The following is a 22,149-nucleotide window of genomic DNA, read 5'->3' on the forward strand; positions in this document are numbered from 1 at the left end:
GTATAGAGGGCCAGAGCCCCTACGGGGATGTACTCTACCTGTATAGAGGGCCAGAGCTCCCACAGGGATGTACTCTACCTGTATAGAGGGCCAGAGCTCCCATAGTGATGTACTATACCTGTATAGAGGGCCAGAGCCCCTACGGGGATGTACTCTACCTGTATAGAGGGCCAGAGCTCCCACAGTGATGTACTCAGGCTCAGCGTTGATCTCCAGCTCCAGGTCTTTGTAGTAGAGGATCTGAGACTCAAACTCAGACAGCAGAGGGCTGCCCTGGCTGAACTTCTGGATGGTGTCCTCTCGCTCCTTCCTCCAGATGTGGTGGTAACGTCTGAAGCGGTCCAAAGCATTCATCACCTCCTGGCCAACAACAACACAACAGCCAGGTCTTAAATGCACTTTCAATAAAGTTTGAATTTAATTGATTTGATTTGATTTAGGTATCATATTCACATCAACATCTTAGGGGATAGGTGTCATATCAAACACAAAATAGTTAGAATTTGACACACTAAGGTCAGAACGTTAGGAAAACAGGAGAAATAAACTTTTTATTTTTGTGTGTACACCTGCATGTACCTTCTTGGTAGAGTTGATGGAGGTGCTGAGCACAGACACCAGCTTGATGATCTCCTTGTTCTCAGACACACTCTTGTAGTAGTTCCTGGCCTGGTAGGGTATAGCCTGGATCACAGAGGCGGAGATGTCTGAGGTACTGCCGTCAGCCAGGCTCCTGTAGGTGGTCTCTCCATCCTCTGACTCACTGTCACTCCTGTCCTGTCTCATAGCAGCCATGCGTCTCTCACTCATCTTCCTCTGTGTTGGCATGAACAGAATAATTCATCTTTGCTTTAAGACTAACTAAAACCTTAATCTCATGATAGTGCAGATGTCACAGACATGTTAAAGTCAAACATTTGATGTGAATGTGTTTTATATATATTTCTACACTATGAGGTTGGAATACTATGAAAATGATGATATTGCCCTTTTAATGTACGAGCTGTTTGAAAAGACTGCCTGACATTTCCGCCTGTTTTGGTGGGTTTGAGATTTGACCTGGCAATAACAGCTACTTTTCAGTTCTCCCCTCACCACTCCAAGACAGTCCGAGCAAATTCTTGCATGAGAAATTACTCTTTGCTAAGAAGCAATTTTTTTTTCTTTTTGACAATTTTAATTGAAACAATCACAGTAAGGTACTTAATAGTTACCCAGAAATGATTTGATATTGAGATAAAAACTGCTGCATTGGAGCTTTAAGCCACCGCAAGCCCACCTTGGAGATCCTCTCCTTGCTCCACTGGCCGACTCCTTTGCTGACACTGACCACACACTCCACAGCCCGGTTCAGAGCCTGCTGGACCTCATCCAGGGCTGGGACCATGGCGATGTTGGGGATGGACAGGGTCACACTGGTCCTGAAGATAGGCTGCTGACCACTGCCCTTTAGACGGCTGGGGGAATCACTCTCTGCTGTGGGGAGATGGGGCGGCATTGAAGTAGGGAGAAATGGAATGGGAAACCCTGCCCTTTTAGACAGCCCCACCTTACTCCAACATCTAAAGGGTGGAGCTCAAAGGGAGGCATTTTGTTACAACTTTGTGACAACTGACGATGTAAAATTGGCTTTATAAATACAGTGGATTAATGGAACTTACCCAGGAAGTGCAGTAGTGAGGAGGCGTGGATGCGTTTGCGGAGGGTCTCCAGGGTGTTGCGTGTGAGCCTCAGCAGGGCATCCATGTTACGGTGGTTGAAGTGGGACAGAAGCTCTTGAGCCTCCTCCTTCATCACCTCCAGCAGGTCTCTCTTCTTCTTCCTCTTCACCAGGGGAGACGGGGGGCCCGTGGTGCTCGCCGCCGTGGTGTTACGAGACAGCAGGTTGATGCGACCCTCTGACTTACCCTCCTCCTCCCCTGGGAAGAGACATAAACACACGTGACTACACCTGCATGCACATGCACCACGCACGCAGGCATGGACACAGGCACACAGGCATGGACACAGGCACGCAGGCATGGACACAGGCACGCAGGCATGGACACAGGCACGCAGGCATGGACACAGGCACGCAGGCATGGACACAGGCACGCACACTTTCTCATTTTCAGTCTGTAACAGTCAGTCTTTGTGCACCTGAACAATCGTTTTGCTATTGTACCCTTTCCCTTGTATTTTGCTGACCCTGTTATCACTCTCTGTTTGAGTTTTGCTGCATCATGATTATCACAGTTAAAACTGTAGGTTACAGTACCTTCACTCTCCACTTGGTCCATATCAGTCCTGCTCTCCTCTAGAAGTTCCTCTTCCCCCTCCTTGTTCAATTCAAACTCCAGCAGCATGTTGATGAGCTCGTTGGTTGCCTCCTCCACCAGGGAACTCTTGGCGTGGAGACTCAGAGCTCCGTTTATACACAGCTCCTACCATGACATAACAGAAGAAAGTACATTAGCCTATATCAGGGGTAGGCAACCCTGTTCCTGGAGTGCTGCAGGTACTGCACGATTTTGTTCCAACTAGCCACCACACCTTACCAACTGAACTCAGCCGTTTCCAGCTACAGTAGTCATTTACAACATTAACAATGTTTAGACTGTATTTCTGATCAATTTGAGGTTATTTTAATGGATGAAAAATGTGCCTTTCTTTCAAAAACAAGGGCATTTCTAAGTGACCCCAAACTTTTGAACGGTAGTGTATGTGTAAAACACATAATACAGAGGGATACTTTGTTTACCCTGGTGGTCTGAACGAACTGTTCACAGCTGAAAGGTTCCTCCAGGGGCAGAACCCACAGTGTGGCTCCACTCATCTCCTGCAGCACAGCGTCTATCCTGAACTCCACCAGGTCATTCACTCTGTCCATCAGCAGCTCCAGGTCCACTGGACACACAGGTTACAGGTCAGAGGTCATACACAGCACCACGGTGTCACCAGTGGTAACAAGGAAACAGCAGTTACAATCAGCTTTGCTCACTGGGACAGCAGATATAACTTTTTCCAATGGGATATTTGACATGAGTTGATCTGGCACAATTAGCTGTGATCAAATGACGTCAAAGTTTAGGTGTGCTAACTGTTCTGGTTGTTGTGGTGAGATTGTTCTGCCGTTTTATAGTATGGTGCTTTGACAGAGCACGGTACAGTGCTGACAAGGTTAGATTGGACATGGTTACATACTGAGAGCATTGTTGATGCGGCTGAGGTATTTCTCAATGTTCAGTGAGGTCCAGTTCAGGGAGGTCAGGCCTGGCAGAATGGCTTCGTCCACCTTAGCAACATGAGGCGTCACCAGTTGCCCAAAGGCACTCTGGATCTTAGCCCGGACCCTGGCGTTCTCCGTCAGAACCAGCTGTGGATGGGTGTCAGAAATAGAGAAATTAGTAATAACACTTTACTTAATGCCTGCCGTTATAATGTCTTCACCCTTATGTCTTCTAATCTTCGCATTAAGGTTCTACTGACTAAATCCCATCCCATAGGACTTTCTACTCAATTTAAAATGAATTGAAATGACAGCCCTTTTATTACTGTCGTTGAGTGTATGTAAAGCTTTTTAAAGATACAGGATACAGTATCATGCTCAATATGCTTCAGTTGATCAAAAGGCATCATGGAAAACCTAGTGTACCTGCAGCTTGTTGTAGTTCTTCTTGAGGGAATCTTGTTTCTGCTGTAAGATGGCTGCAAAGGGAGGAATCTCCAGCCTCATCCTGGTCATGCAGTCTGTCTCCCTTATCTGAGTCAGGATCTGGGGGTCAAAGTTGACAAACAGGTCCCCCGTATCGGGACATTTGACCAGTAAAGAGGCCTGGAGCCCCAGTCTGACCTCCTCGATCTGGGGAGTGAGAAAGTGTGAGAGAGAGAGAGAGAAATGGAGAGAGACAGCAAGAGTGTGAGAGAGATGAGAGGGAGAGAGCAAGCGAGAGAGCGAGAGAGAGGGAGAGCAAGAGAGTGTATGAGTGATATGAGTCATCTACAGTATGTCTGTGGGGAAATCAACAAGTAAGTCAAAAGTAATATCAGTCTTGCCAACTACGACAGCACAAACAGATCTGGGACCAGGCTACAGATAAGGTACAGATCAGCATTAATAACAGTAACAGTTAACGCTGCTATGCTACTGGAGTATAGGTCCAGCCAGTACACCAGAGACCGTATCAAGCATCTCAGAGTAGGAATGCTGATTAAGAATCCGTTTTTCCTTTAAATCACCTGCTTCATCCATCCACTGTGGTAGAGCATCTCAAACTCTAGCAGCACTCTGGCCACCCTGTTGTAGTTCCTGATGATGCGTTTGGCCTCGGGCGTAGCCAGCACCCCAGGGTGTTCCTGAAACAGATCCATGGGTTCCTGGATCCTCCGGTACAGCTGGCGGGCCCACAGGATCTTACCGGCTACCGGGGGCAGGTCCCGGCCAATGGGAGGATCCATCTTTTGCTTGGTGTAGTTACGGGACACCATCTCTATGTCTCTCCCATAGTTCTGAAGGATCTGCTGGTACTTCTCATCGATGCCCAGGTCTGGAATGCCCAGTCTTGGTGATGTAAGGGGAGATTTTGATATCAAATGGAGAATGAATGAAATGGCTGTTAAAAGGACTGAAATTAATTAAAGATTGGTTTGAAATAGAGGTGGACTGAAATAACGGTACCTTTCAAATTTCTTCAGTACATTCAAAGCCCTCTCTGTATTTTGAATCTTATCGAAAGTGTTATCCATGAAGGTCTTCAGCTGATTCTGAAAGCAAATGAACACAACAAACAATTGTGCAAGTAAATTATGAGATTATTTAGATATGTTGTGTTATGATTTACTGGTAAGTTTGTTATTAAGTGTAAACTTACATGCAACTCAGTGGTATTTTTACAAAACTCATCATAGTCTTGATCAAAGTCTGTTCTTCTCTGATCAAGGAAACTGTAGTGCTTTTTCTTCATGCTCAATACAATGCTCTGAAAATAAAAGACAGACAGGTTCTTTTTTCCATTCTTTCCAAAGCTCTTGAGGCTTTGATCAATTCTTGTGTCTGTATTCAATCAAACCAAAGCCAAAAGACTGTCAACAATGCTTCCGTTGAATGTTGTGAGACTGTTGGGTTTAATTTCCTTTTAATCAGAGTAGTAGGCCACATAATATAGAATGCAGAATGATGATGACATGCAGCTTCTGGCTGGACACCATCCCTATTTAAAGATCCTCCATCTACAATGGCAGAGATGAAAAGCAGTGTATAAAATAGCAGTAATTTCTCCAATGAGCAGCTTACCATAAAATATGTATATTCTGGCTCCTGTGAACAAATTGTCAACTTCCACAAAAGGCCATCAGGACTTAGTAATGGATCAGCTTCTGCTCATTAAAATGAATACTAAGTTCAACGCAATCAAATAAATTGAGGACACTTTATATGATGAGTAACATATATTACTTTTTACTTTGTGAAATGGCTCCTGATCATTCATTTTTTAAATTTTTTAAATTTTTTATTTAACCTTTATTTAACCAGGTAGGCCAGTTGAGAACAAGTTCTCAAGAGTTACACATGGGAAAACAAAAGTACAGTCAATAACACAATAGAAAAGTCTATATACAGTGTGCAAATGTAGTAAGATTACGGAGGTAAGGCAATAAATAGGCCATAGTGGCGAAATAATTACAATTTAGCAATTAAACACTGGAGTGATAGATGTGCAGAAGATGAATGTGCAAGTAGAGATACTGGGGTGGAAAGGAGAAGAAAAAAAATATGGGGATGAGGTAGTTGGGTGGGCTATTTACAGATGGACTATGTACAGGTGCAATGATCGGTAATTGATGAGTAGTTGACAGTTGATGCTTAAAGTTAGTGAGGGAGATATAAGTCTCCAGCTTCAGTGATTTTTGCAATTCGTTCCAGTCATTGGCAGCAGAGAACTGGAAGGAAAGGCGGCCAAAGGAGGAGTTGGCTTTGGGGGTGACCAGTGAAATATACCTGCTGGAGCGCGTGCTATGGGTGGTTGCTGCTATGGTGACCAGTGAGCTGAGATAAGGCAGGGCTTTAGCTAGCAAATACTTATAGATGACCTGGAGCCAGTGGGTTTGGCAACGAATATGAAGTGAGGGCCAGCCAACGAGAGCATACAGTTTGCAGTGGTGGGTAGTCTATGGGGATTTGGTGACAAAACGGATGGCACTGTGATAGACTACATCCAATTTGCTGAGTAGAGTGTTGGAGGTTATTTTGTAAATGACATCGCTGAAGTCAAGGATCGGTAGGATAGTCCGTTTTACGAGGGTATGTTTGACAGCATGAGTTGTTGCGAAATAGGAAGCCGATTCTAGATTTAATTTTGGATTAGACATACTTAATGTCTGGAAGGAGAGTTTACAGTCTAACCAGACACCTAGGTATTTGTAGTTGTCCACATATTCTAAGTCAGAACCGTCCAGAGTAGTGATGCTTGATGGGCGGGCGGGTGCGGGCAGTGATCGGTTGAAGAGCATGCATTTCGTTTTGCTTGCATTTAAGAGCAGTTGGAGGCCACAGAAGGAGTGTTGTATGGCATTGAAGCTTGTCTGGAGGTTTGTTAACATAGTGTCCAAAGAAGGGCCAGAAGTATACAGAATGGTGTCGTCTGCGTAGAGGTGGATCAGAGAGTCACCATTAGCAAGAGCGACATCATTGATGTATACAGAGAAAAGAGTCGGCCCGAGAATTGACCCCTGTGGCACCCCCATAGAGACTGCCAGAGGTCTGGACAACAGGCCCTCCGATTTGACACACTGAACTCTATCTGAGAAGTAGTTAGTGAATCAGGCGAGGCAGTCATTTGAGAAACCAAGGCTGTTGAGTCTGCCGATAAGAATGCTGTGATTGACAGAGTCGAAAGCCTTGGCCAGGTCAATGAAGATGGCTGCACAGTATTGTCTTTTATCGATGGCGGTTATGATATCGTTTAGGACCTTGAGCGTGGCTGAGGTCCACCCATGACCAGCTTGGAAACCAGACTGCATAGAAGAGAAGGTTCGGTGGGATTCGAAATGGTCAACTTGGCTTTCGAAGACTTTAGAAAGGCAGGGTAGGATAGATATAGGTCTGTAACAGTTTGGGTCTAGAGTGTCACCCCCTTTGAAGAGGGGGATGACCGCTGCAGCTTTCCAATCTTTAGGGATCTCAGACGATACGAAAGCGAGGTTGAACAGGCTAGTAATAGGGGGTTGTAACAATTGCGGCAGATAATTTTAGAAAGAGAGGGTCCAGATTGTCTAGCCCAGCTGATTTGTAGGGGTCCACAGCTCTTTCAGAGAGACAGTTAGGAGTTTAGTATGGCTATATGCTTGGTAGTGTTGATGATGATGATGAGGCATGCACTGATGGACAAAAACAAGGACAAAAAAACTTGTGGCAAAAGTTACCTCCCATTTCCCCTGCATTTCTGCAGTCTGTCCAGCGGAAGCAATAGAAAGAGCAGATATAACATTACTATAGTTGCAAGGAAAAACATCTAAAAAGGTAACGTCTAAAAAGGTAACGTCTAAAAAGGTAACGTCTAAAAAGGTAACATTTAAAAAGGTTACATTTAAAAAGGTAACGTCTGAAAAGGTAACGTTTAAAAAGGTAACGTTTAAAAAGGTAACATTTAAAAAGATAACGTCTAAAAAGGTAACGTCTAAAAAGGTAACATCTAAAAAGGCACCATCTAAAAAGGTAACGTTTAAAAAGGTAACATTTAAAAAGATAACGTCTAACAGGGTAACATCTAAAAAGGTAACGTCTACAAAGTATTCTAATCTCCCGACCGTGTACCTGAAAAGTGGTTGCCATAGTTTCCAGGCCTTCTATCTTGGAGTCCTGTAGGGCTGAGTAGGTAGTGATGGTGCTGAACATGTTGAGGATCTTGTAGAGGCGTCGTTGGAACGTCTCAAACTTCCCAAAGATGTACATCTCACTGAAATCAAACTGCCTCTCGGAGGGACTCTGCTCCAGCTTCTCCTTGGTCTTGTGGAAGCACTTCTGGTACTCCTATAATGAGATAGATGGGATCCAGATGAAAAGTAATTGGAGGAGCATAGAAAGGAAGTTACACTGTAAAATAGTTCATTTGTGAGAAGTGCGTAAAGGATGTGGTGGTATTACACTAGATATAATAGATCATTTTATAGATTAAAGCTCTTAAGGGCCTGTACTTTCAAAAAGCTCATTTCTTTGTTCCTTGATTTAGCACAATATTTTAAATGATCTGGTTAAACTGTGTTGAAAGCAGTACCTGGTTTAGGTGGATAGCAGCTTTCAGTTTCTCAGCTACAACACCCTGAGGCTGGTCCCATATGGATGCAGAACCGTTGTTGGTGATGTAAGCCTTACATGCTGTAATCATCTGGTTGGTAACCTAAGACATGGAGATACAGAAGAAAAAAGGATACACGTGCCACTCTAATGAGTAACCTCGATGGGATGACTGGTTAACAGGCTTGGGAGGGAGGTAGACAGCACTTCAGCTAACATGAGACCAGGTGGTGCGGCCAAATGCACCATGAACATCAAAGAAGAATTGACAAGATTGATTTCAATACACTCCTAATGATTAAATGTAATTCATTCGGCAGCTTTTAATTGTGAGCGAGATTTACAGTCACCTCTTCTTCTTGGTGGTTAAATACACTATCTTGGCAATAATGACCTTGACAAACAGGGAGGTGATCTTTTCTGAGGTGTTGTAGTAGCGGGAGATACTGTGGATCATCCGGATGGCGTTGATCAGGCCTGGAATGGCCTCTACCATCGACACCTGCGTTCATTTAGCAATCAATACAATCATACAATGATGAGTTTTCAAATCCATTAAGATCGGTTTCACAGATTAAGCTTAGTTCTGGACTAATAGGTTTTTAATTGAGAGTTCTTCTTAGTCCAGGATTAAGCATAATCTGTCTCCGGGAAAATGGCAAACTATGTAAATCTGTAGTTAGTAAATCTTAGAGGAAAATTAGTTGTTATATTTAAAACTGTATACAATATTAGTCTCTCACAGGGTCACTGTTGTAGAGCGGGTCACAGAACTTCTCCAGAGTGTAGAGGTACTTCACATTGTCCTTGGCCTCGTTGGCTGAGTCAGTGATCCTGGTGTCCAGCTCTCGCCAGGACTGGTGGGACAGATACAGTCATCAAACATGCACTGTATCTATTCTGCTACAGTAATACAGAAAACACCAACTGAATTCAGATATGAGAGCCATGTTCAGTAAGCATAGAGGAGTGCTTTATTTTGTATTTTTTTATGTGACTGGCTCCCACGAACGAGTCTCAAGTAGCAAAAATCGAAATTGAGATATTAACATTTTATTAGCAGGCCTTTAACATCTACTCCTGTGTTACGGAGGACATGGTGTAACAGCTTGCTCACCTTGATGAGTTTGGACTTGGCCATCATGAGAACGCCCAGGACAGCCTTGACATTGGGGCTCTTGAGCTGGTCCAGGAGGTAGTTGAAGCGGGACATACGTTTCTTCCAGTGGTCCAGCTCGGCCCGCGGCCCCAGGTCATCTGCCTCCTTCCTCAGCTGGTCACTCTCAGCCAGCACCTGGATGCAACACAATCACTGCTGATTGGGGAATGTGATATCTGTAAACTGTATTAGATGTGGTGGATCTTAATGTAATTTCCCCTGAGAGGATAAATAAAGTTGTATTGTATTTACTATATTGAACACACACCTCCACCCACAATAAAACAGGTCCATGGAGGGGAAAGGTGTGCATGATGCTATTGAGGTTCATTCTATTTTACCTGTTCAATCTGTTTGATCCACACTTTCATACAGGCCTCTATCTTCTCTGTTGCCTCTGTGCTGTTAGCCACAGCAATGTAGTCAGACGGGCCTTTCAGTGTCTTCAGGTCAAATTCGTCACACTCTTTTAGATTCACCTAAATTAAATGATTAATGATATCAATTGTATGTTTGTTTTGATAAGCATGTGTGTGTGTGTGTGTGTGTGTGTGTGTGTGTGTGTGTGTGTGTGTGTATTTGATTATTTGTTATTTAAATACTTATTTTCTGTGTATTTGAGTATTTTCAAATAATGTGGCCCAAATCAAACTACATCTATTGGAATTAGTTTAAAGTATTTTCAAATAATTTTCTATAAATAGCATACTTTTTGAAAGTATTTGAAAATACTTATTTCAAATTGTATTTTCAAATACCTGGGTTAAATACATGGGAGTGTATTTGAGTCAGTGTATTTCAGTTTTCCAAATACATTCCAATATTCAACTACTTGTCTTTTCAAATAAAATATCTGAATAATTACAGTGGCGAGAAAAAGTATGTGAACCCTTTGGAATTACCTGGATTTCTGCATAAATTGGTCATCAATTCATCTAAGTCACAACAATAGACAAACGTAGTGTGCTTAAACTAATAACACACAAATTATCGTATTTTGTTGTTTATATTGAATACACCATTTAAACATTCACAGTGTAGGTTGGGAAACCGTGTAGGTTGGGAACCCCAAGTCCAATGACTTCTCCAAAAGCTAATTGGAGTCAGGAGTCAGCTAACCTGGATGTTGGTTAGAGCTGCCTTGCCCTATAAAAAACACTCACAAAATTTGAGTTTGCTATTCACAAGAAGCATTGCCTGATGTGAACCATGCCTCGAACAAAAGAGATCTCAGAAGACCAAAGATTAAGAATTGTTGACTTGCATAAAGCTGGAAAGGGTTACAAAAGTATCTCTAAAAGTCTTGATGTGCATCAGTCCACGGTGAGACAAATTATCTATAAATGGAGAATGTTCAGCACTGTTGCTACTCTCCTTAGGAGTGGCCGTCCTGCAAAGATGACTGCAAGAGCACAGTGCAGAATCCTCAACGAGGTTAAGAAGAATCCTAGAGTGTCAGCTAAAGACTTCTCTGGAACATGCTAACATCTCTGTTGACGAGTCTACGATATCTAAAACACTAAACAAGAATGGTGTTCATGGGAGGACTCCACGAAAGAAGCCCCTGCTGTCCAAAAAAACCCATTGCTGCACATCTGAAGTTTGCAAAAGTACACCTGGATGTTCCAAAATATTCTATGGACAGATTAAACTAAAGTTGAGTTGTTTGGAAGGAACACACAACACTACGTGTGGAGGAAAAAAGGCACAACACACCAACATCAAAACCTCATCCCAACTGTAAAGTATGGTGGAGGGAGCATCATGGTTTGGGGCTGCTTCGCTGCCTCAGGGCCTGGACAGCTTGCTATCATCGATGGAAAAATGAATTCCCAAGTTTATCAAGACATTTTGCAGGAGAATGTTAGGCTGTCTGTCCGCAAATTGAAGCTCAACAGAAGTTAGGTGATGCAACAGGACAACAACCCTAAAGACAGAAGTAAATCAACAACAGAATGACTTCAACAGAAGAAAATACGCCTTCCGGAGTGACCCAGTCAGAGTCCTGACCTCAACCCGATTGAGATGCTTTGGCATGACCTCAAGAGAGCAGTTCACACCAGACATCCCAAGAATATTGCTGAACTGAAACAGTTTTGTAAAGAGGAATTGCCCAAAATTCCTTCTGACCTGTGCAGGTCTGATCCGCAACTACAGAAAACGTTTGGTTGAGGTTATTGCTGCCAAAGGGGTTCACATACTTTTTCCACCCTGCACTGTGAATGTTTACATGACGTGTTCAATAATGACATGAAAACGTATAATTGTTAGCAGACTGTGATTGTCTATTGTTGTGACCTAGATGAAGATCAGATAAAATTTTATGACCAATTTTTGCAGAAATCCAGGTATTTCCAAAGGGTTCACATACTTTTTCTTGCCACTGTACTTTGAAATGCATGTGAAAGTAATTTAGATATTTGAAATAGTATTTGAAGCCAGGTCTGTTGAGCATGCACATCACCTACCTTCTCCTGCAGGCTCTCCTGCGCCCCGGCCAGCACAGACACAAAGCTGTCCAGTGAGCTGATGAATTCCTGTTTAACTGACTGGGCCTGTGGACTGGCCAGCTCTCCCCAGCCATGGTCCATCTTCTTCAGGCTGGGTATGAAGATCTCAGACAGCAGCTGCTCCACACTTTTAAGCAGGCCTACCTCTGTGGTGTCCAGCATGTTGAAATTCACCTCCTACCAGGGCCAGAGAACTTTAAATAGACATGACCACACAGTAGGCCAGGGGATGACACCATTTTAGAAGCAAGGATTGGGCTGACGTGTCATACTGTTACTAACATTGTGTGTTTTAAGCCTTAAACTCTTTAAGCAGTTTGCCTGAATGCAAGGTTAAATAGTGTTATGAATGATAAGAACATTGTTATACGAACATTGTTTAAGCCTTTAGACATATAAATATTGATCAAATGTATAATGCCGACTATGTGTTGGATCAGGGTTCTCCAACCCAGTTCCTGGAGAGCTACCCTGCTGTAGGTTTTCAATCCAATCCCAGTTGTAACTAATCTGATTCAGTTTATCAATCAGATAATTATTAGAATCAGATGTGTTAGATTAGGGTTGGGGTGAAAACCCTACAGGACAGTAGCTCTCCAGGAACAGGGTTTAGAGACCCTTGTGTTGGATAGTAAGGTGGAGACTAACCCTGTGAACATTCTCAGAGGTGATAGCCTTGGAGGGATTGGCTCTTGTGAAGAACACACAGACACCAGTCAGAGCCACATCTTTGCCCTCAGTGACAAACACCTTGGCCTTCTTACTCCGGTTGGGGGCCAAGACAGCTGCTGATGCTGCTGCTAGGGAGACAAACAAAGCAGTTACCCACTATATCATCTTTACGACCGGAAGAAGGGTAAGATACATTACTCAAGGCTTGCAAGATTCAGCATCTTTGTCTTTGAGCTGTAACTCTACTATTAAATGTGTTATTACTCTGCTATTATTATATTCCCCTATTATTTCCCTGTATGGCCAATCATCTCACCAGCTTCAGCTGGCTCCACATCCTGATAGTAGAACATGATATGAGGAAGTCCCTCAGCCACAAAGAACTGCTCCATGCGCTCAATCTATGGAAGACAGGTTCATCACAATCACTGTTTCCACAATTAATTGACCTTTACTTGATTAAATCGCTTTTGCACAAGTTATTACCATACATACAGGTGTGCAGATACAAATGTTGCATCCGCAAGCAGTGGCCAGCTACTCAACAGTCTGTAACAAGGGACCACAGTACAGGGGATTGATGGAGGTGGAGCGGTGATGAAGTGTTATGCCTACCTGAGTTCCCTCCAGAATGGCATCCTCCACGTCAGCCTTCTCCAGGCCCAGGCAGGAAGCCACGATGCTGAGGATGTAGTCATGTCTGCCATCCAGCTGAGCTCTCTTCGCCTCACGCTCCTCTTTCAGCTTTTGCTGCAAACAGAGAGACAAAGAGATGTATCATCAAGTCAACCCCAATACAGACTCAAACTGGACGGATTGCTTCGACAAGAGGCGCAACCAAATTCGGATTAATATTTCAGCCCAGAAACAATTAAAGTAATTCAAATGATAATGACTGGATACAACAGAGTCATTCACACATACTTTGAATGCAACAATCTCGCTGTTAGATATGAGAGATGATTGAGGCTCCCTTTTGCTCCTTCTAGACTTTGAGTCAGCCATTGTTCAAAATGTTCACAGAATGACAATCGCTTTCACATGTCAGCCAAGACAGCAGAATTCAGGACACTTGCAAACACCATTGAATAAATATCAGAAAAAATACAATATCTTCAATATATACTGCAGCTTTGTTATTAACAGTAAAAATCCATGAATTTAAAAAAACACAGCAAAATCCCACACAAAGAAGTGAAAATGAAAGTGATAGCCTATTCCTTCCTATATGGTAATCTCTTGAACCATGATCTCTGATAAAACATTTTCCATATACTCTAGACTCTTTAGCTATGCCTCTTTCTCGATCTTCTATACCACTCCTACCCACAGGTTATATACAGTGAAACAGACAGTAGCACAAACAGCACAGATAGAACATTAACATTCCACTCTGGCTAGCCTATAACACTACCCTGGATAGCCCAGTGGCTGGGGGCCTCATGTTAAAGAAGACAGAGAACAGAGATAGTAAAATCTACTACAATGAGTTGCTTGGTGGTGCTGCTATGTAACTGCAGGAAAAAGGCAAGCCAATAAATTAAGCAGACTTGGTGTTGTATTTTGTGGGCCGGATGCAGATGCTTTCAAACTCTGGTTTTATTTTCCCCATTGACAGTCTGGAATTTAGCCTGTGTTGTCTGGAGAAGTGTTTCGTTCTAGGTTAAGCTACCTTTTACTTGCAAGGGTCAGTCTATTTTGGGATCTAGGCCCTTTGGGTTCAGCACATTGCAACTTAATAACAAAACATTTTATAGCTACTGGCCAGACCATTTACCGGCAGACCAGAAATACTAAGCACACTTAAGCTGTTCCTGCATTTCTTTGTATCTACACTGGCATGTTACTATTTGGCAAACACTATACATTTGCCCCAACATGCTGACCAGACCGGACACATCGCATGCATGAGCGTTGCAAAATAAATGTATACATACATGTTATTCAATCATTGCACCCACACTGCTTGAGCGCGTCAGCGAGCGTCTGTGTGGCCAGACGCTAAAATAGAAATTAGTTCTATTTGTGACGCTCAACGTGCTGCAAGTCCGACCTCTCCCATCTCCTCATTGGTTTTTAGGAGCATATACCCACGTGGGTGATTGAAAGATGAACTTAGGTCCACGCTCCAGTCGGTTGCGGTAATGCACCTAAAGTTGGTAGCCAACCACCATATAAAGTCCAAAATAAGAAGAATAAGCCTGATGGAATGAGGAGAGATGACTAGAAACAAATTCAGTAGAGGATCTTGTGCATTTCAGGTAAAATAACAACCCAATGTTTATATCCCAGGACAAATTAGCTAGCAACAGCAAGCTGGCTAGTTAAATTGCCATAAATGTTTAATGCTTTTTGACCTGTCCCCAAATTAATATAATTGGTTCTGAGTTTGTTTTGATATTTCAACCTGCGTGTCCTGATCGCGTCTGGTGTGGGTGGACAAAATCATCGTGCGGGCGATGGCACACGTGGACGCACGCATGTGTGTAAGAATGCATTTGATGCCATGGATAAAGTGTGGTCACAGACTGCTGAGTTATTCATGCCAAGCCGGCTCACTGATCTGTCTCTATTGCACTTTAAAGATGTTAAGGCCAAGTCTGAGTCACATTTACTGTGGCTTAATTGATAACTCCAATGTATAAGCCCAATCAAAAGATAAATCCACATGAGTTCTATCCAGGTATCTGGCGGGAGTAGGAGAAGGCTGTGGAAGAAGATAGCAGAAGACGATGGCTAAAGATTTACAGCAGGCCTTGAGGTCATGCATCAGATCAGAGGCAGCAGCCAGCAGTCAACAAGCCTGGACACGAAAGACCAAACACAGCTATTGACCTATTGGACAAACCCAAGCCCCAGACTGCATCCTAAATGGAACCCTACTCCCTACATAGTGCAAATGGAACCCTACTCCCTACATAGTGCACTGCTTGGTCTCTGGTCAAAAGTAGTGCACGATGTAGGGAAAAGGGTTCCATTAGACGCGCAGCATGTGCATCGCAGGCCAGCTAGTACACTACTGATTCACCACACTGCCTGAACAGAACCACTGGAGGAAATACATGCTTATATAAGCTAGCCGAGACAGGGGTTGCTGGGCAACACACACATCACACCTGCTCCCTGGGCTGGCAGTGATTCCAGTCCAAGGCTTTCATGATGAGCAAACAGCCACCTCAAGCTTCATCCTACAGACACACACCACAGCACACCAAGCATCAAGCGTACACAATGGCAACCTCAACTGTCTGCAAGCAAGAAATACTTCCAAGAAATACTTCAGGAGAAAAGGACTGATAGCTGTGACATGGGCGTTTGGGCGTTGTGTGTCTTCTAATCCACTCGACGTTTGCAATGAACTCCATTGCAAACAATGTCTGTATCATAGAGTGTATAAAAAAAAAATACTGACTGAAATTGCGTGTTTCTACTGAATTTATCACAATTCTACAGAACAAGACCGAGTGTCACGGGCGTCGTAAAGATTGGACCAAGGTGCAGCGGGAACGTGTATACTCATCTTCTTTATTTGTATTAAAAGAAGGAAAAACGTATACAAAACAACAAACGACACTAAACAGTCCAGTCAGGTGCACAGACACAAAACAAGAGACAACTACCCACAAATCCCATAGAAAAAAAGCACCCCTCTTTAAATAAGACCTTCAATTAGAAGCAAAGAGTAGCAGCTGCTTCCAATTGAAGGTCAACCCCATTAACTAAACATAGAAATAGAAAGACTAGAACTAACATAGAAATAAACTAACAAGAACATAGCCCAACAAACCCCGAAACTCTCTAAACAAACACCCCTCTTACATAGGAGCATAGCCCAACAAACCCCGAACCACATAAAACAAATACCCCCTGCCACGTCCTGACCAAACTGCAATAACAAATAACCCCTTATACTGGTCAGGACGTGACACCGAGAGCCAATCTTGACCAATGACTGATTTCAGTTCGGTTGTACTCTGGAGCCTATACATTTATCAAACAGTCAGCAACATGCACACCATATTGGCCCCAATCTGTGATCAAATAGATGACCTGTCCCTAACCATTACTTGGCGAGGACCCACTGGGTGCTTGTTGTCTCCAGTAGCTCTACTCCATCTTCTCCTATCATCAGACAAGTCCTACAGTGACAATCTCTTACCTTGATCAATCTTGAGACACTCTGTTTCCAGAGCTGTTTTCTAAACGCCCGAGACATGACTCTTAGCTCCTCATATCAAAGACAGCTCCCAAACGACCATCTACAATCTATGTAGCTACAGATAGAGATCAGTGAGTGCTGTAGAGAAGATAAGAGTAGCTGTGATCACCCAGGAGAATAACTGGTATGCCTTTGTTTGCTCCCCACCTTGCTTAAACTGAGCTAACTCTCAGTGAAGTTAAAATCTCCTATAAACTATTCAAACAACTTAAAGACGCTGGCAAGTTGCCAAGCTCCGGCACATGACACACAGCCACAGGTGATGGGTAGAAGGCCACAGTATATTGTACACCAAGCCTTCATGATGCCATTGTGCAGGTGACAAAACAGATGAAAAGGAACCTTCATAATCCCCTATTACTGTGTCAGGTATTGTGTCCCAGCTTGACCTCTCTCATCCACAGAGAACCCATGCAGTGAGGCCAAGTATAAGCCTTTATGTCAGGGATCATCAACTAGATTCAGCTGCGGGACGATTTTTTCTTGAGCGGATGGTCATCGAGCCGGAACATAATTACAAATAGACTGCAAACTGGCAGCAAGAAGGCCAAACATATAATTATATAATATTATATATATGTATATTTGACTAAAACATAATAATTTCAAACCTTGCTTGCATTTGTATACAATCACATATCTCTCTCTCTATTACGCGTGGGAATACATTTGAACATTTTTTACCACTTGGAGATGATTTTCTGGTGTTTTTAATCTTTTATGTCCCAAAAAAGTGTCATATTATAATATTTTTTTGCTCAGAAAACTTGGGGGCCAAATTACTTAAATCACCCACGGGCCAAAATCGGCCCTAGGGGCCGCCAGTCGGGGAACCCTGCTCTATGCGCTACCTACCCGAATACATAATGTGGCATTGATCTGAAGATGCGAGCAGTCTCATATCCCAAAATTATCCAAACTGCATTGATATTACTGTAATGACTAAAACAATGTGGACAGTGTATTTTAATACTAGCCTATATTTGTGATAAGTAGCACAGCCTTGATGCAGATCTACAATAGAAAACAAATTGATCAAACAACAAGAGTTAATGGAAATGCTCCTTAGTTCCACTGAATACGAGTTAATGTACTGGCTTTCTTCTCCAATACACATCTGCCTATTTTTCATTCTTTCAATGTTTTGTTTATGTTCTTACAGTAGCTTATTTTGTTGTGTAAGTTGATCAAAAAGCAATAACCTAAATACAAATGTATACGGTTTTACATTGAACTATGATACTTGTGACATGTTTTTCAATTAACTAACCAGTTATTTTCATAAAATCTAAAGAAAGGCAAACAAGAAATAGAGACTTTTGCAGTCAATTTAAATCTGACAAAAGCAATAAGACTGATATTCACACTGTTTTGATACATTTTAAAAAGGTTTTAAAAAGTATGTTTTTCCCTACAGAATTTACTCAAGTAAAAGTACAGTACACATTCCTAAAAGAAAACTACTCAAGTACTGTAACGTGTTACTTGTAGTGTGTTACTACCCACCTCTGTATTTTCATGAATCCCCAGTACTGTAAAATCCATACCTCTGATTGATCATTTATAGATGGGCAACATAGCCTACAGGCTGAACCTCTATCTACACAATGGTCTGGTAAACAGTCCAGGAGACTGTTATTGTATTAAGATAAATACAATTGTTGGTTTCTTAAAACATTCATGATGAAATGCATGATTTGGTCACAGATAGGGACCTGGGTGTAGCCTAAGTAACCTCATGTAACAGAACTGTGTAGGTCAGCTTACCTTGTTTTGATAGTCAGGTTTAAAGTGAAGCATCGCCACTCTCAACAAAGCAAACTATTTAAGGAATCTACCCTCTTAATTGACATGAATTACTATTCATGAGAACACAGACAAGAATTCCAGTGCATGCACTGCGGAACAAGCACTGCCAGCGACCAGCAACTTATTTTCCAGCCTAAAGGTTACTGTCTGAAATGATAATATTGTTTTCTCCTCAGTCAGAGGCTGGCTAACTAGATAGTGTGGTATTGGGTGACCACCTGTCGGCTAGGTAATTATCAAAAGCACTGCTATCGCCTTACCAACGTCAACAATGGGGCTTGGGGCTGAATGGGTCATTGTTATACAGTAGAGTAGAGGCTACAGTTACAGACAGTTACAGTTACAGACATGTCTCCCCTGGACACGTATAAAAGAGCGCTGTGGCCCAATTACTTGAGGAAGGGATTGACCAACAGAGAATGGATGGTGTTAAAGAGCAATACACAATACTAGACCTAGACCTATGTTGTGAAAATCATTGTTAGGTTAGGCCTAGTTCAATCCAACCAAGGAACACAATGACTTCTTAATAAAAGCCATTCACCCGTATGCATGTTGTATGCATGTTGTACGCATGTTGTACTGAAACTAGAAAGGAATAACACTAATGTAAAGTGGTGAAAAGTGGGGTGAGATGAAAGTGCCAGCAGCTGATGATTAATATGACAGAGCCAATCCTTCAAAAATTAGGGGACCAACGAGTGTGGAGTAATGTTGAGTGACAAAACAATCCACCCAAACTTCAAATTCAAAAGGGCAACCAGCATTTGGCTACTGCCTGTCCAAAGAGAACAACATACACCAAGAAACAAACACACCAGCCTATTGAATTGAATTTATTTTGGGTAACAGACACATACAACAACATGTACAATGTGTACCCAGAGGATATCACTTGAAAGTATTAATTAAAACGCTTGTTTCCAAAGTGGTCCTCGATATTAAATTCCATCAGATTACACAATATTGGCCGAGGACGATCACAGACGAAGCTACCCCTCATATGGGGTGAGAGAGCGTTTGATACTTGGAAAATTATTGTGCAGCTTTGCATTTAAAAGCAGTTAGATAATGAATATTTCACTAAGGCATGACTGATTTCTAAAGTGAGACATCTCATTTGGAGAAACTGGGTAATTGGAGTCCCCACTGAATTATGTATGATCTGGTGAGAGCTCAGAGGGATCTAAGAGAAGGCCCCCATAACATCACCATAACAAGCACAACATGTCCCCATAACATCACCATAACAAGCACAACATGCCCCCATAACATCACCATAACAAGCACAACATGCCCCCATAACATCACCATAACAAGCACAACATGTCCCCATAACATCACCATAACAAGCACAACATGCCCCCATAACATCACCATAACAAGCACAACATGTCCCCATAACATCACCATAACAAGCACAACATGCCCCCATAACATCACCATAACAAGCACAACATGCCCCCATAACATCACCATAACAAGCACAACATGTCCCCATAACATCACCATAACAAGCACAACATGCCCCCATAACATCACCATAACAAGCACAACATGCCCCCATAACATCACCATAACAAGCACAACATGTCCCCATAACATCACCATAACAAGCACAACATGCCCCCATAACATCACCATAACAAGCACAACATGTCCCCATAACATCACCATAACAAGCACAACATGCCCCCATAACATCACCATAACAAGCACAACATGCCCCCATAACATCACCATAACAAGCACAACATGCCCCCATAACATCACCATAACAAGCACAACATGTCCCCATAACATCACCATAACAAGCACAACATGCCCCCATAACATCACCATAACAAGCACAACATGCCCCCATAACATCACCATAACAAGCACAACATGTCCCCATAACATCACCATAACAAGCACAACATGCCCCCATAACATCACCATAACAAGCACAACATGCCCCCATAACATCACCATAACAAGCACAACATGTCCCCATAACATCACCATAACAAGCACAACATGCCCCCATAACATCACCATAACAAGCACAACATGTCCCCATAACATCACCATAACAAGCACAACATGTCCCCATAACATCACCATAACAAGCACAACATGTCCCCATAACATCACCATAACAAGCACAACATGCCCCCATAACATCACCATAACAAGCACAACATGTCCCCATAACATCACCATAACAAGCACAACATGTCCCCATAACATCACCATAACAAGCAACATGTCCCCATAACATCACTATAACATCACAAAATGTCCCCATAACTTCACCATAATTTCCACAAAATGTCCCCATAATATTTAAAATATGTATATATATTTAAATGTAACCTTTATTTAACTAGGCAAGTTAGTTAAGAACAAATTCTTACTTAAAATGACGGCCTACCCCGGCCAAACCCTGACAACACTGGGCCAATTCTGCGCCACCCTATGGGACTCCAATCACATCTGGATGTGATATAGCCTGGATTCGAACCAGGGACTGTAGTGACGCCTCTTGCACTGAGATGCAGTGCCTTAGACCGCTGCGCCACTCGGGAGCATCACCATAATCGCCCCATAACATCACCATAATTTCCATATAACATCACCATAATGTCCCCATAACATCATTAGAACATCCCCAAATGTTCCATAACATCACCATAATGTCCCTACAATGCTCCTATAACATCACCTTAACATCCACCTAATTTTCCTATAACATCACCATAATGTCCCCATAACATCACCAATGTCCCTACAATGCTCCCATAACATCACCATAATGTCCCCAGAACATCATCATACCGTCCCCATAACATCACCGTTGTTTCCTAATATCCAACACCATATGACCTTTTAACATTTTAAATTAATTTAGCTATTTGATTTGGAATTTTAGGACCCCTTTGATTTGGAATTTTAGGACCCCTTTAGATATCCCCCAAAAATATTTCTAAAATATTTTATGAAACATTGAATTTGGCTTTACTAACATTAGCCTATAGAAATGCATTGAATAACAGATTCATACATGGAAAAAAAAACTCCCTCCCTTTTGCCCCCAGAACAGTCTCAATTAGTCGGGGCATGGACTCTACAAGGTGTTGAAAGCATTCCACAGGGATGCTGGCCCATGTTGACTCCAATGCTTCCCACAGTTGTGTCAAATTGGCTGGATGTCCTTTGGGTGGTGGACCATTCTTGATAACACGGGAAACCCAGCAGCGTGCAGTTCTTGACACAAACTGGTGTGCTTAGCACCTACTACCATACCCCATTCAAAGGAAATTAAATATTTTGTCCTGCCCAACCTTACCAACATAATTAGAGCAGTAAAAATACATGTTTTGTCATACCCGTGGTATACTGTCTCATGTAACACAGCTGTCAGCCAATCAGCATTCAGGGCACAAACCAACCAGTTTATAATGCAAATTATAAAGTTTGAGTCCTGAATGCTGATTGGCTGAAAACCATACCACAGGTATGACAC

General features: G+C 42.5%; 1 protein-coding gene across 3 annotated transcripts in view; it reads right to left on the reverse strand.

The window, feature by feature from the left end:
• Window positions 1–22,149, reverse strand: part of LOC106579813 (dynein axonemal heavy chain 5) — a 69,074-nt gene that overhangs the window by 46,038 nt on the left and 887 nt on the right. The window contains exons 2-23 of one of the 3 annotated variants that reach the window (XM_014160017.2): window positions 13,229–13,363; window positions 12,930–13,014; window positions 12,590–12,738; window positions 11,900–12,118; window positions 9,773–9,910; window positions 9,390–9,566; window positions 9,016–9,129; window positions 8,667–8,774; window positions 8,253–8,375; window positions 7,793–8,008; window positions 7,402–7,428; window positions 4,851–4,958; window positions 4,658–4,743; window positions 4,219–4,540; window positions 3,635–3,841; window positions 3,184–3,355; window positions 2,741–2,886; window positions 2,258–2,423; window positions 1,662–1,919; window positions 1,280–1,476; window positions 580–816; window positions 159–360 (exon numbers count right to left, since the gene is read on the reverse strand). In XM_014160017.2, the coding sequence (XP_014015492.2) occupies window positions 159–360; window positions 580–816; window positions 1,280–1,476; window positions 1,662–1,919; window positions 2,258–2,423; window positions 2,741–2,886; window positions 3,184–3,355; window positions 3,635–3,841; window positions 4,219–4,540; window positions 4,658–4,743; window positions 4,851–4,958; window positions 7,402–7,428; window positions 7,793–8,008; window positions 8,253–8,375; window positions 8,667–8,774; window positions 9,016–9,129; window positions 9,390–9,566; window positions 9,773–9,910; window positions 11,900–12,118; window positions 12,590–12,738; window positions 12,930–13,014; window positions 13,229–13,363 (3,592 nt within the window). Of the gene's footprint in view, window positions 1–158; window positions 361–579; window positions 817–1,279; window positions 1,477–1,661; window positions 1,920–2,257; window positions 2,424–2,740; window positions 2,887–3,183; window positions 3,356–3,634; window positions 3,842–4,218; window positions 4,541–4,657; window positions 4,744–4,850; window positions 4,959–7,401; window positions 7,429–7,792; window positions 8,009–8,252; window positions 8,376–8,666; window positions 8,775–9,015; window positions 9,130–9,389; window positions 9,567–9,772; window positions 9,911–11,899; window positions 12,119–12,589; window positions 12,742–12,929; window positions 13,015–13,228; window positions 13,364–22,149 lie in introns of all 3 variants that reach the window. The other 2 variants (XM_014160013.2, XM_014160031.2) reach the window with 2 other exon arrangements.

Source organism: Salmo salar, chromosome ssa02, assembly GCF_905237065.1.
Source record: "Salmo salar chromosome ssa02, Ssal_v3.1, whole genome shotgun sequence".
NCBI classification, from domain to species: domain Eukaryota; kingdom Metazoa; phylum Chordata; class Actinopteri; order Salmoniformes; family Salmonidae; genus Salmo; species Salmo salar.